Below are 14961 nucleotides of genomic sequence, written 5' to 3' on the forward strand. Positions count from 1 at the left end.
CTGATTTTAAGGCTAAATGGGATCGAAAGGTGGGATCTCTTCGCAAAGGGAGGTAGGGGAGGGTCATTGGTGTGGGCAGACTTGATGGGCTTTGGCCCTTATCTGCCGTCACTTTCTATGTTACTAGTTGATTGTGATCGACCTTTTGGGCACCCCTGCTCTACACTATCTCTTAATGCCTTTCTTTCACCATCTGTATGCCATTTCCACCCTCATTCAACCCCTTCAGAGACCCATCCCCTTCCTCTCTCATACCTTTCCATAGCATTCCCATTCCTTTTCAATGTTTCTCATCCTCTCTCCAGTCCTCCAGGTTATTCACACCATGTCTGTCTCTCCACACACATCATTCATCCTCTTTCTCTTATTCCCATTTCATACACTCATTTGTACTCCCAACCCATCATATTCATATTCACCAATTGCAAGGTTCTCACTATCCCCTCCAAATTTCCACTCTTCCATCCACAATTCCCTGCTTTGCCACCAACTCTCTTCCACTCAATCACCAAGTTCCATTTCTTCTAAGACCCATCCATTTTCCCCGGTGCATTTGTATGAAAGAAATGCTCTTTTCTTGTCCTTGACTAGGTGTGAGACCTCATCAGTGAACCAACGGGGTTTCTTCTTTCTTTGTTGTTTATTTACCGATTTTATGTAGCGGATAGTTGCTTCGTGTAGTGTCCTTTTCAGTGTTGACCACATAGCTTCCACATCATCCGTTGTTTCTTGAGCATGTAGCGTCTGATGGACGAAATCACCCATGCTTGCGAAGTCAGTGCCCCGGAAATTGAGTACCTTCGTTTTTGTTTGTGATCTAGGGAAGCCCTTTCTAAGGTTGAACCATACCATGTTATGGTCACTGGTTGCCAGCGTTTCTCCCACCGAGACTTCCGTGACGCTTTCCCCGTTCGTAAGTACCAGGTCCAGGATGGCTCCAGTTTCTCTGACTCCCCTGTCATACCATAGCTTACTGATCTGCTAAGGTAAAATCTGCTTAGCTATCATTTCACAGCTAGCTTAGACAAAAAACTGGTAGCTCAATGGCTTAAAGCACTGGTTTCATTGTCCCAAAAGCCAGAATCTCAAGTCGGGTTCAATAAATATGACATGGATTCAAAACTGCTGTTTTTATCAAATGCAAACTGAACTTTTGGAATAGGTTGTTTCTAGTATTGATAATGTTGTGCTGTTTGAGATGAAAATTAGATGTGATTGGTGTGTAGCTTGTCATTTTTATTAAAATTTTGTCAGCTGAAAGACATGAAGCAGTCAAACCCAGACCAGGCTCACACCCCAACCTTCATCCTAACCACTGTGCTACAGAATCAGCCATAAAATCATAGCAATTCTAATTGTATTATATTGGATCTAGGCATCCTTTGGGCTGCAGCATCGGCGTGCTTGCAGCTCAGTAACAGAGCACCGGAAGCATGCCAAATCAGCTGCAGTTCAGCATATCTCAACTGACTGAAAGAAGCCACCAAAGTTAAGGCACCTAGTTCATCCTCTCCACCTCTCATCTAATCTCATGTTCTCAAATATTATGCTGGTTGCAGGCTATGAGGCAGGAGACATATCAGCTACCTTGTTTGCTACCCCCACCCTCCCTTTGCAGCCTGGGCCTCATGGAACACAAGATAAGACGAAGGTCAATGTGACCAAGTAGCTGAAGTGGTGTTTATTAAGGAAACACTAATGCCTGGTTGCTACTCAATATAAATAAGCACAAGGTGAAAAATGGTATAAGATTTTTATTGCACAGTCCAGGAAACCAGTATGCAAGTGTAATATCAGGCAATTGCAGTTCGATGAGATGGAAGACAGGTATGCAGAGTAAGGCACTCATAGCTCCAAGTTGTTACTGTGGTAGAATTGGTAAGGTCCCAGAATCTGCTCCTGATAAGAGAAGGCAGGCTGAAGAAAAAGGAAGATGGATTGAGACTAATTAAGAGTTGATTGGTGAGCTTTAGAGTATCCTTTACTAGAAGCCATTTGTTAATAATAATAATAATAACTTTATTTTTCTATACCGCCATAGTCAGGCGACTTCTAGGCGGTTTACATTGTAAGAAGGCTGGACATTCAGCGAATAACAAGTACAGTACAATACTAATACAATACAGTAAATCCACATATAATACAGTAGAGTGAGTCCAAATTCAAAACATACAATAAGTTTAAATACAGTACCGAATAAAGAGTCTAGATGCAGTACAATAGTCTAAATGGTAACTTACATATTAATTGGAGATCTAAGGGTAATGAGTGTCTGAAAGATTTAGAACATCCGTGAGAGGGGTCTTAGTGGGGAGGGGACCGTTTTAGCCAATGAATTTAGCGAATAGGGTGGTTTTGATCGATTTGCGGAAAGTATTATAAGTCATGTTTGGTTCGTTTATGTGGTTTTTCAGCCAGGTTTGCTGTCTGTTCGCTTGGAACTGGAAGGTTCTGTCCAAGAAGGATTTGTATCTGCAGCCTGTAATCTTTGGGTATGCAAAGATGTTTTTGTTTCTGGTCGTTCTTGTGGGGTTGTATAGGGTGAAGTGAGTTTGTAGGTATGAAGGTGCTAGTCCCCTATAGCTCTATGCCTTAAAGTATTGCTTTTATCTTCCATATGTCAGGGGTTCAAGTCTTGAGTGCAGTTAACAAATATTTGATATTCATATTTCTACCAGAAAACCTTCTCTTTGGCCATTCCTTTGCTTAAACATATTTGAGTTGATCTTTAAAATGATCTGCAGCAATTCTCAGATGTCTAAAGCAGCCTGTTCTCTCTCATCCTAAACCCCCTCCCCCACCCCAACACACACCCCTGCAGCCTGAAACCACAACCAGCCAAGCTGAATATACCAACAGGAATGTCTCTAGGGTACATCTCAAAAACATGTACCTTCTTTCAATACCTGTCCAAACCCTCTGAACTTTAGTAAACTCTTCTATCTGTTGCCATGTGTGGATATTGCATAGAAGGAAATCCATCCCTACCACAATGGCTTGTAGCAGAGAGAAGATGAACTGTGCCTGCAAACTGTAGAATGCTAATGAAAAACAGCAAAGTCCACCACTTATGAGAGCTGTTAGGATGAGTGAAGGTGGGATTTGAACCAGAGTACTTGAGAACATAAACAAGGCACATTAACCTGGTGAGCCACAAATGCTTTCTTTGTGGTGATTGTGATATGATAGCTAATCAGATGATACATAGGCAGGTCAGTCAACTATGATATGAAAGGGCAGTGCGATCTACCTGAGTAGAAGCTGATGTAGCTCTATGGGTTAAACTCCTGCGCTATCATACAAAGGTTGTTAGTTCAACACCCAGCTCATCTTTTAATTGTGGCATACTACCTTGAAGGTGCAGCTTGATGATGTCACAATGAGGTCAGCTTTGTGAAGATGAAGAGCTCCATTTTGGACTGAGGGAAAATGCATGTTAGGGTCTGTATCTGGTTATTCTCTTTTTAAGCGCTGAGAAATGAAGTAATGTGTACAATAATGATATGTTTTTTATGTTCTTTGCTCTCAAGAAAGAGCTGATTGCAGCACTGTTTGTTGAGAAAAAAGAGGGGTTCTTTTTAATCAGGAAAGCTAAAGGCGGTATAATGAGTAAATGATATTACTGTTTGGCCAGAAAAGTACTATGTTTTGCATGCAATATGTTTGTATTGATGTGCTCTATTGATATGGTGACTTATTATATCTATTAGGAGGGAGAAAGAAGAAAAAAAAACCATATTCAAACTCACTATAAGAAATATCATTGCCGAAGCAGGAAGCACGCCTAACTTGCGTTTATAGGAATTCTCCAGCTACCAAAGCTGAAACTGCATTGAAATGAAGCAAATCCTACACTTAGACCAGGTTTACCTGCGTCTACATTTTCCACACTGTTTAGATGCTGTCTGCCACCTAACTAGCATCTAACTAGTGCCTACCCTAACCACGCCCAGGTTACGCCCCCGTCTAGAAACTTAGACGCGACTTTTCCCTCAACTGACATCCATCTCGCATCTAAGTTCTACGAACGCCTACCTGACGCCTAAGTCCCAATTAACGCTTGTTAAGACAATTAAATGTATCATTATCCACTTAATTCAGACGTCTAAAGCACACCTAGAGTTAGGTGCGCTTTTGAGAATATAGGCCTTAGTGCGCATACACACTTCAATCTCCATGTTCCGTGGCAACATGACACGCATGCGCAGTGCCCACCTCAGCTGATTTCCTGACCCGATCTCTGATGCCGGCTGACTTCCTGCCTTCTGACTACGCTGCTGCTGCTGGGACACTTCTTCTTCTCACCCCTGGACCAGCAGCGGTAGCAGCCATGGTTTCATCAAGCAGCCGCGGGGTATTTGCTAGGCCGGCCCACTTCGATAATGAGAGGCGGGCCGGCCTAGCAAAAGCCCTGAGGTTGCCCGGGCTAGTGGATGCTGAACAGGGGGAACAGGGAAGGAAGAAGGGGTACTACTGGGCAGGGGGTAACAGGTAAAAGTAAGGGAGAAAGGCTACTGCTGGACAGGGGGAACAGGAAAGGGATGTTGCTGGACAGGGGGTGGTAAAAGGAATGGAGAAGGGCTACTGCTGGGCAGGGGAACAGGGAAGGGGCTCTGCTGGACAGGGGGGAGGTAAAAGGAAGGAAGAAGGGCTACTTCTGGATAGGGGGAAGCAGGGAAGGGGTGCTGCTGGACAGGGGGGAGGTAAAAGGAAGGGAAAAGGGCAACTGCGGTACAGGGGAGCAGGGAAGGGGTGCTGCTGGATGGGGGAGCAAGGAAGGGGTACTGCTGGACAAGAGGAGCAGGAAGCAAAGAAAGAACGAGAAAGAAAGAAAGGCCTCAGCGCCCCATTGTGCTAAAAGTTTCCACATCTAGTCTAGCACCCGTTAATGTAACGGGCTTAAACACTAGTATATTTAATAAAATATACCAGCTATGCACCCTGTCCCCCCCTTCCATACCAGGCTCTGCACCCAGCCTCCTTCCCTCCTTACCCTGTAAGGCTCTAAACCCAGCCCCCTTCCCTACCAAGCTCTTTCCCTCCCTGCCAGGCTATGCACTCTGTTCCCCCTCTTAGCCAAGCTCTATACCCTGTCAGTACTCTGGGATGTATGCTATCTGGCCCAAGAGAATTGCCCCATTACATCTTCCAGTGTTACAGAGATTCATTTCAGTTTATCAGGTTACATCAATGCCCCAGCAAATATTGGAAAGTTGCTAGCACCCACTCAATTACAGCATACATACTCTTACAAGGAAGAAATTAATGACTGATGAAGGCAATGGGATATTCTGCCTCATCAAATTCTTTGCCAGGACCACAGTGAGGATCATGTCAGTCACATCAGTCTAAACCAGTGGTCTCAAACTTAAACCCTTTGCGAGGCCACATTTTGGATTTGTAGGTAATTGGAGGGCCGCAGAAAAAATAGTTAATGTCTTATTAAAGAAATGACAATTTTGCATGAGGTAAAACTCTTTATAGTTTATAAAACTTTCCTTTAACAGTTAAAAGGAAAGATATATAAACTATAAAGAGTTTTACCTCATGCAAAATTGTCATTTCTCTAATAAGACATTAACTATTTTTTCTGCGGCCCTCACATTTAAAGTTTAATATCTTTTCTTTCTCAAAACTGGCACATTTCAATCACTATATTGAAAATAAAATCATTTTCCCTACCTTTGTTGTCTGGTGACTTTATTTTTCTGTGCTTTCAACTATGTTTCCAGGGCCTTCTTGTCCTTTGACTGGTTTTCTCTCCGTCTTCACTTTCTGCCTTGCATCCATCTTTGTGAAAGGAGACAGACTGACTCTGTAATTAACACAACCAAAGAGGAGAGCTCGCTGTACAAAAACTCAGCTCAGAGAAATAAAACTCTGAAGAGGGAGAGGTAACCCCCTCTTAGGGATAGAGTTTATCTTCCAATCATCGCTTCATCAATGTTAAAAGCGAGTCCAGCTCAAAGGTGTAAAAATATTTTAACTGTGTATATATCTCTTAATTGGAATACTGTATACACTCAAATCAAAAAACTTTTGCATTCAGGTTGACACTGGAGACTCTAAATGCACTTAGCTTGGTTGTAAGGAAAAAGTCATCAGGGTCCCGACGCGGCCCCGTTTCGGTGTCTGCTTCAGGAAACCCCGCCAAAACTGTGATTTGATTCTGCTAAGGAGTAACAACCATGAAAAGATTCAAAAGTGATCTGAAATGCAAAAACAGATGTCAAAAAATGCTGTAGATATGGGCAACAAAACTCAAAAAGCCACATACCTATGCAAAATATAATAAGGCTTATAGCTGACATAACAAACAGGAGCACAATGATGTACATACCGTTCAAAATGTAAAAGATTTCCACGCAACGGGGAAACGCCAGCACCCGCTCCGATTTTTAAACCGGAGGGAGGAGGGAAACCGGACGTAAGAAACGTGATGACATCATCAACAAACTTCAAAAATACACCACAGAAGCCAGACATGATTAGAGGAAAGCTACCCACTCGATCTCATTGTCGAGGCCATATGGGTGGAGAGTGTTGAGGTCAAAGATCCAGTTCTGCTCTCTTCTCCACAGCATACGAGCTATGTCACCACCCCTGGTGTTGCAATAACGATCCAATACTGTAAATTTTAGATCAGTTATGGCGCGATTCTTACTTTGCCAATGTTGTACAAGGGGGGGGGGGGGGGGGGGCTTCCTGCACTGCAGTGCGTACGCGGCTCATATGTTCTCCAATACGGAGCTTCAAACTTCGGGTAGTGCTCCCCACATACACAAGCTGGCACGGACAAGATATAGCATAAACTACATGATGTGAGTTGCAGTTGGTCACATGCTGAGTATACTTATATCGAGGTGGTAATGACATTTGTTGAGTGGTGACCACAGAATTGACAAACTTTGCAGTGTCCACATGGGGAATGCTGACCCCTCAAAGAGTTAGAAGCCACTAGACTTAAAAACTGAGAATGCGTTAATTGTTGTTTCAAGTTGGGAGATTTTGAAAAGGCAAATCGTGGGACCTCTTGGAAAGCCTCGTGGTACTGCATAATAGGCCAATGACGTTTGATAATTTTCTTTATTTGAAAGGCATGAATAGAATAGGGTAACACACAAACCAACGAACTGGCATCTGATTTGTGATGAGATTGCAACAGCAGAGACCGGTTAGCATATAAGCCACGTTTGTAGGCTTTCTTGAGCACAGAAGGGGGATAGCCCTTCTTTTACATTTTGAACGGTATGTACATCATTGTGCTCCTGTTTGTTATGTCAGCTATAAGCCTTATTATATTTTGCATAGGTATGTGGCTTTTTGAGTTTCGTTGCCCATATCTACAGCATTTTTTGACATCTGTTTTTGCATTTCAGATCACTTTTGAATCTTTTCATGGTTGTTACTCCTTAGCAGAATCAAATCACAGTTTTGGCGGGGTTTCCTGAAGCAGACACCGAAACGGGGCCGCGTCGGGACCCTGATGAGTTTTTCCTTACAACCAAGCTAAGTGCATTTAGAGTCTCCAGTGTCAACCTGAATGTAAAAGTTTTTTGATTTGAGTGTATACAGTATTCCAATTAAGAGATATATACACAGTTAAAATATTTTTACACCTTTGAGCTGGACTCGCTTTTAACATTGATGAAGCGATGATTGGAAGATAAACTCTATCCCTAAGAGGGGGTTACCTCTCCCTCTTCAGAGTTTTATTTCTCTGAGCTGAGTTTTTGTACAGCGAGCTCTCCTCTTTGGTTGTGTTAATTACAGAGTCAGTCTGTCTCCTTTCACAGTTTAGTGCCTTTTCTGACTCTTAGTTACTTTGTCCCTGCTGAAGTGGAAACAGTTGCATCCATCTTTGGCATTAACTTAATGTTCAATTTTTCTGCTTTCTTTTCAAAATCTACATTTCCATGTCTTACCTTCCCTTCCTATCTCTCTCTTCTTCCATCCTATTTCCTTGGTCTGGCATCTCTTTCCTTCCTTTCTCTCCCTCCCTCCTTCCTTTCTTTCCCCTGGTCTGGCATCTGTCTCCTTCCCTTCCCCCATACCCTGGCATCTCTCCCTCCCTCTCCATGGTCTGATATCTACTTTCCTTCCCTCCCTCCCATGAACTTGGCTGCCTGGCTGGCCTAGAACGTCCTCTCCGACGTTAGAATTGACGTCGGGTGGCGAGAGTTGGTCGGCCCCGCGGGGAAGAGAAGCAGGGTGAACTCGGTGCCGGCCTGTTCCCGATGGCGGCAGTGGCAGCCTATTCCCCAGTGGCGGTGGCAGCATTTTCCCAATGGTGGTGGCATAGGGGAGGGCAGGAAGAAAGAAAGAAAGGGGGGACAGGAAGCCAGAAAGAAAGAAAGAAAGGGGGCAGGGTGAAACAAAGAAAAATGGGGCACGGAAAGAGAGAGAGAGAAAGACAGACATACAGAACGAAAGAGGGTGTGGAGAGAGAAAGAAGGGGGCAGGGTGAGAGAGAGAAAAACAGACATACAGAAAGAAAGGGGGTATGGAGAGAGAGAAAAAGAAAGAAGGGGCAGGGTGAAACAAAGAAAAAGTTTGGGGAGGGAATGAGGTCTGGAGGAGAGGAAGCATACAGGAGGCTGAAAGAAGGGAAGAAATATTGGATGCACAGTCAGAAGAATAAAGTGCAACCAGAGACTGATGAAATTACCAAAGGTAGGAAAAATGGTTTTATTTTCAATTTAGTGATCAAAATGTGTCTGCTTTGAGAATTTATATATGCTGTCAATATTTTGCACTATGACCCCCTTTTACTAAACCGCAATAGCGTTTTTTAGCACAGGGAGCCTATGAGCGTTGAAAGCAGCATGGGGCATTCAGTGCAGCTCCCTGCGCTAAAAACCGCTATCGCGTTTTAGTAAAAAGGGAGGGGGAATATTTGTCTATTTTTGTATAGTTGTTACTGAGGTGACATTGCATAAAGTCATCTGCCTTGACCTCTTTGAAAACCCGCGGAATATAAATGATAATTAACATTTTCTCTGCGTACAGCGTGCTTTGTGTGTTTAAAATTTTATTGTTGGTAGATCATTTTGACTTGGCCACAAAGGTAAGGGGGAGGGAGGGAGGGGAACTGCTGAAAGACATCTAGTAATCCTTGAAGGCTTGACTGTGCAGGGAATTATTTTTGTAAAATCATGTTTTGTTATGTGACTGACATTATTTAGACTTTAATTTCTATGAATGAATAGAATGAAAATGATATAAATTACTTGCTTGTTTTTATGTGCGTGTGCTGAAGGAAAGTGAAGAGAGAGTGGGCTGAGGACGCTGAAGGGAAATGGGGAAGAGAGAATGGGGAGAAGACGCTGATTTATAAATTGACAATTGTACAGAATATTGTTTCTTTTTTATATTCATCCATAGCTGCATGTTAATGATGTGCTCATATGCACTTATTTATCATCATAACATATACATCATCATTAACATGCAGCTGTGGATGTGTAAGGACAGGCTGAGGAGGATGGATGGGAAGGAAGGAAGGTGCACATATCAACATATCGTACATTTTTAACATGCATGATGCAGCTATAGGCAAGCAGAGGAGGATGGGATCATACAGATGTGTATGTTCAGATATGCGCTCAGATGTGTAGTTTTTTCTGATATATTTATTAAGCTTACAGTGTTTATAAAAACACATTTAATACTTGTTACAAAAAATATTGTGCAATTGTGATCTACTTCTGGCCTACAAAGGTCAAAAGAAATCCTTAACTGAGATTTTACATTCAAAAGTGAATTATAGCTACTAGCACTATTATTTATTAGTTATTTATTATGCAGATGTTTGTTAGTTTGTTATTAGTTCAGTATTAGACATATGTTAGTTTAGAATAGATAGGTATAGATTAGTTTAGGTTAGGTTAGGGCCCTGCTGAAAGAGTCTACCTTGACGTGGTTGCAGGCTTACAAATCTTTTGGTCAAAGAGTGCGGCGACAGAGAAAAGTATGTGTGTATTCGGCCCATGGCAGAAGGGGTGTCGGGGGGGGGAAGGGGTGCATGGGGGGCCCAATAGGATTGCTCAGTAAGGGGCCCAGAAATTTCTGATGGCGGCCCTGCAAAAGACTGTTGTTGTTTTTTTAATGTTTGAAAGTTTGGACTATTAATCAGCTGGAGAGCCAGCAGCAGCTTTGGGAAAACTTGAATTATATGTTTTTGAACTTTATTGGCTGACAGTAGCCCAGAGACTGTTTAGCAGTGTATTTGGTTTGGTTTGGAGACTATATTTTTATATCTGAAACATCCTGACAAGATTGGGTTTCTTTCAATGTGGAACTGATTGAACCTGAAACAAGCAAGCTGTTTTGAATGTTTTGTTTGAAGAATAAATCCAGTTATTGCTTGATGCAATACCTACCTGGTGTGATGGTGTTCACTTCTGTTAACCTGAGGTCTCTGATCTCTGTATTTCCTCTGAATATCTACTTATTGTATTTCGCTGAATGTCCAGCACTCTTGATTGTAAACCGCCTGGAAGTCGCAAGATTGTGGCGGTATAGAAGAATAAAGTTATTATTATTATTATTATTATTTTTTCTTCCTTGTGCTGCCCGCAGCGGCTCACAAGAGTTTTCTCTTGCCACTGGTGCCCTAGGACCCATTGTCCTGAGGCTGCCGGTGACAACATGTAAGTTTGTGTCCCACCCAGATTCTGTCCATGTGATACATACCTCCTGTAGTAAAATTGTTACTTATTAATATAGGCTGATTAAAATATGTACCCATTCAGTCCCAGTACTCAGGTGGATATATGTTAGGAAAACAAAATACTAACTTTGAGAAAATATTTGTGTTCTGAAATGCCTCATTTCCTTAATTGACACTTATTTGCATCCCTCTATCCCTCATCTGCTACTCCTTCCCTGCCCACACACACACAGATGTTCCTTCTCCCAATCATCCAGCCTAACTATGGAAAAATAAAAATTTAGTAAACTACAGATAGTCCCCACATTTTTATGTGTGTTGTTAGCCTTCTTTAAAGAAAGGGTTAAATTAGCAGAGAAGCTCTACCCTTAGTTGGCAAGCTTGCTATATTAGTTTAAAGCTTTTCTGTTTGCTGAATGGAAATAATATTAATCAGATTCCCCTTTTTTCTTTTTTACAGTCTCCCTGAAATCTATAGCCTGCTAAGATGAGTGTCTGGTTGCCAGTTCTTTTAGCTTTGTTGATCTCAGCCCTTGGTGGCCTGTACCTCCTAGGAGTATTTCGTAGAAGAAGACACAAAGAGCCTCCTTTGGATAAGGGTCTTATTCCATGGCTGGGCTATGCACTGGACTTCAGAAAAAATACTTCAGAATTCTTGCAGAAAATGCAAAGGAAATATGGGGATATATTCACAGTTCAGCTTGGAGGCCACTATTTCACTTTTGTAATGGACCCTCTCTCTTATGGATCAATAGTGAAGGAAGCAAGATCAAAACTTGATTTCAACCATTTTGCAAAACAATTGGTTGCAAAGGTTTTTGGATATCATAGTTTAGAAAACGACCATAAGATTCTAGAAGCAGGCAATAAGCACCTCATGGGGGATGGCTTAGTAGCTATGACACAGGCCATGATGGAAAACTTGCAGAATCTGATGCTCCATAGTATTGGAATGGTAGAAAGTCAGGAGTGGCAGTATGATGGACTTTTCCACTACAGCTACAACATTGTGTTCCGAGCAGGCTACCTCTCCTTATTTGGAAATGAAACAGTTGAGAGAAACAAAGCAAAAGCCCAGGAGTTTGATCGAGTTCATTCTGAAGAACTGTTCAATGAATTCAGAAAGTATGATTCTTTATTTCCAAGGCTGGCCTATGGTGTGCTTCCTCCGAAAGATAAATTAGAAGCTGAGAGACTGAAAAAACTTTTTTGGAATATGGTTTCTGTTAAGAAGACCATACAGAAGGACAACATTAGTCAGTGGATCTTTGAGCAACATCGGATTAGGCAAGAGCAAGGAATGGCAGAATATATGCAGGATAGGTACATGTTTTTGCTTTTGTGGGCTTCCCAAGGGAATACAGGACCTGCAAGCTTCTGGCTTCTCCTTTTCCTAATGAAACACCCAGAAGCCATGAAGGCGGTGAAAGAAGAAGTGGAGAAAGTCCTTAAAGAGACTAACCAAGAAGTGAAGCCTGGTGGACCTCTGATAAATCTCACCAGGGACATGTTAATGAAGACACCCATTCTCGACAGTGCAGTAGAGGAGTCGTTACGTTTAACCTCTGCTCCAGTTCTGATTAGAGCAATAATTCAGGATATGGATTTCAAGATGGCAGATGGCAGAGAATATGCCCTTCGCAAAGGAGACCGACTTGCAATGTTTCCATATTATGCTCTGCATATGGATCCAGAGGTTCATCCAGAGCCCCACCAATTCAAGTATAACCGATTCTTGAGTCCAGATGGTGCAAAAAAAGTAGATTTCTATAAGAATGGCAGGAAAGTGAAATATTTCACCATGCCATGGGGGGCAGGAACATCAATATGTCCTGGTCGTTTCTTTGCTACGAATGAACTGAAACAGTTTGTATTCCTGATGCTCGCTTATTTTGATTTTGAGCTTGTAAATGCAGAAAAGGACATCCCACCAATTGACAAGAGCAGATGGGGCTTTGGCATCATGCAGCCAACTCATGATGTACAGTTTAGGTATCGGATACGTTTCTGACTTGAGAAAGTGAACATTCTTAGAAGGTCTATACAGTTATTCAATCTGTAATGATAATATAATAACAGGCCAACTATGTCTGTCATAATTAAATTGTAAGCTCTTTCGAGCAGGGACCGTTTCTTGCATGTTTAATGTACAGTGCTGCATGTGTCTAGTAGTGTTACAGAAATAATAAATAGTAGTAATAACTATGTGTTAAGGCCTATTAGGCACCTTTTTTAATGTCTATTTTATAAATCAGTGCTTTCATTCCAGTTCTTGGAGTACACCCATCCAGTCAGGTATTCAGGAGTTCCACAATGAATAATCATGAAAGAGATTTGCATACACTGCCTTCGTGGTATGCAAATGTCTCTCATGCACATTTGTTGTATTTCTATGGTCTTTTATCTGCCTATGTTTTTCTGTACAGTAAACCCCCGCGACTTCGTGGTTCACGAATCATGAATCGTGGACTCAGTAATGTGCAGTATTTTCCGACCTCCTCTTCTTGGTACTAAAGTCAGGCTACACCAATCAGGAGCTGCTTTGACATGCTATCTGGCATGTCATAGAAGCTCCCGATTGTTTCAGTTTCGCTTTCCACATTCGAAATGGAGTCCATATTGCATTCCACATAACAAAGAACATTGATTGTGAAACTCTTGAGGATAATAGAGGACGATTTGTAGATGACCAGAAGAGTTCCCAGTCTATTTCAGAAAGTGTGGTCCTACTTGTTGGAACTGTTTGAAAGAGCCTGGAACTCTTGATCACATGCTTCTTCACTGCACTATGGTTCATTCCTTTTGGATTCATATCTGGGACACCATAAAATCTATTACCAAATGTTCAGAAGACATTTCCATGGACATTATAATCCTTCGTTCTCAACACCCTTGTTTTGCACTATCAAACTGTCCTCCTAAACTCATTGACACCATGTTTGTGACAGCTCTTATGCACATTTTGAAAAATTGGAAGTCATCTACACTACTAGACTACACCTTTTGGTGGAACTCTTTGAGCATGTACCACAAATTTGAATCATATGCATATGAAAAGAACATGATATCCCGTTTCTCTACAAATTTGGTGCGAAATAAATCACCTTGGTCATTCTTAGATTCATATGTTCACTCTGCCTCGTAGACACTTCTGCCTCTATCTCTTTCTCTCTCTCTCTCTCTTTCTCTATCTCTCTTTTTTCTTTTACTTCATCATCTCTGCTTCTTTACCCTTTCTATTTCTTTTCTTAGCAGTTTCAAATACTCTGAATTCTTCTTACTAATCTGTTATATGCAAATGAATGCAATTATGGTTTCTTTTGTTTATACATCATTATTTTTTATTCAATTTTTATGTATTTGAACTGCTTTTTGTATATTACTTATAATATTTAATAAAATTATTGAAAAAAATAAAATAAAAAAAGAAGCTCCCGATTGGTGTAGCCTGACCTTAGTACCAGGAAGAGGCGGTCGGAAAATACTGAGAATGATTTTAAGCGCCCGCTGCCGCCCCCAGCTGCCCTCTCCTGCCTTCGACCAGCTCCTAAACTGCATTCGCGGTTTTTTGAAATTTGCGGGTGTTCCTGGAACGGAGTACTGTATTTCTATCATAAGATCTTAGGGGATAGGAGGGGATCAGCCTTCATTTTTCTCAGTTTCTACATCCCCAAAACCTAACTGTTGGGGGTGCCCTGAGGACTGGGTTGAGAAGCCCTATTACAAAGACACGTAGACACTTATGCATCTTCATAAAATGCTAGAGCAAAATGGCAGAAATCATGCCTAGGCTGAAGTTGCAGACATTTATCCCTCTTTAGAAGAAGGTGTAAATGTTCACATGTAAAGTTTGTGTGCGCATGTGTATTTTATAAATATATAAAAACTGTCAGTTCGTCTGTGCTTTCTTCCAACTCCGCCTCTAAAGATGGCTGCTTGTGGTCACATAAAAGTCCATGCCTTTGTGACACAATACATACGTTTATGTATATAACCCATGGACGATTTTTTTAAAAAAGCCCTTTTACCCATATAAAAAAGCCCTTTATAAGGGAAAAATCATTTATACCTCCTATAAACTTATAGTTTGGTCACATAAGGGGTAATTTTATAAATGAGCACATAAAAATTTTGAAAAAAAATTAAAGCTGTTTTATGTCTGTTTTATAAAGACATAATAGGTGACTGTGGCTTTATACAATAGGCTCCCATACAGTGTCCAATAACACCAAATGCTTTGGCACAGATTTACATCTTCTCCAAGGCAGATTTATAAATATATAGAAACA

General features: G+C 41.5%; 1 protein-coding gene across 2 annotated transcripts in view; it reads left to right on the forward strand.

The window, feature by feature from the left end:
- LOC117355598 (5-beta-cholestane-3-alpha,7-alpha-diol 12-alpha-hydroxylase) overlaps window positions 1–13485 on the forward strand; it is a 50735-nt gene extending 37250 nt beyond the window's left edge. For both annotated transcript variants that reach the window (XM_033934390.1, XM_033934391.1), the window contains one exon: window positions 11133–13485. In XM_033934390.1, coding sequence (XP_033790281.1) covers window positions 11160–12683 — 1524 coding nt within the window. In that variant the 5' untranslated portion in view covers window positions 11133–11159 and the 3' untranslated portion in view covers window positions 12684–13485. The remainder of the gene's footprint in view (window positions 1–11132) is intronic.
- Window positions 13486–14961: the final 1476 nt, after the last annotated feature.

Source organism: Geotrypetes seraphini, chromosome 2 (assembly GCF_902459505.1).
Source record: "Geotrypetes seraphini chromosome 2, aGeoSer1.1, whole genome shotgun sequence".
NCBI lineage: Eukaryota > Metazoa > Chordata > Amphibia > Gymnophiona > Dermophiidae > Geotrypetes > Geotrypetes seraphini.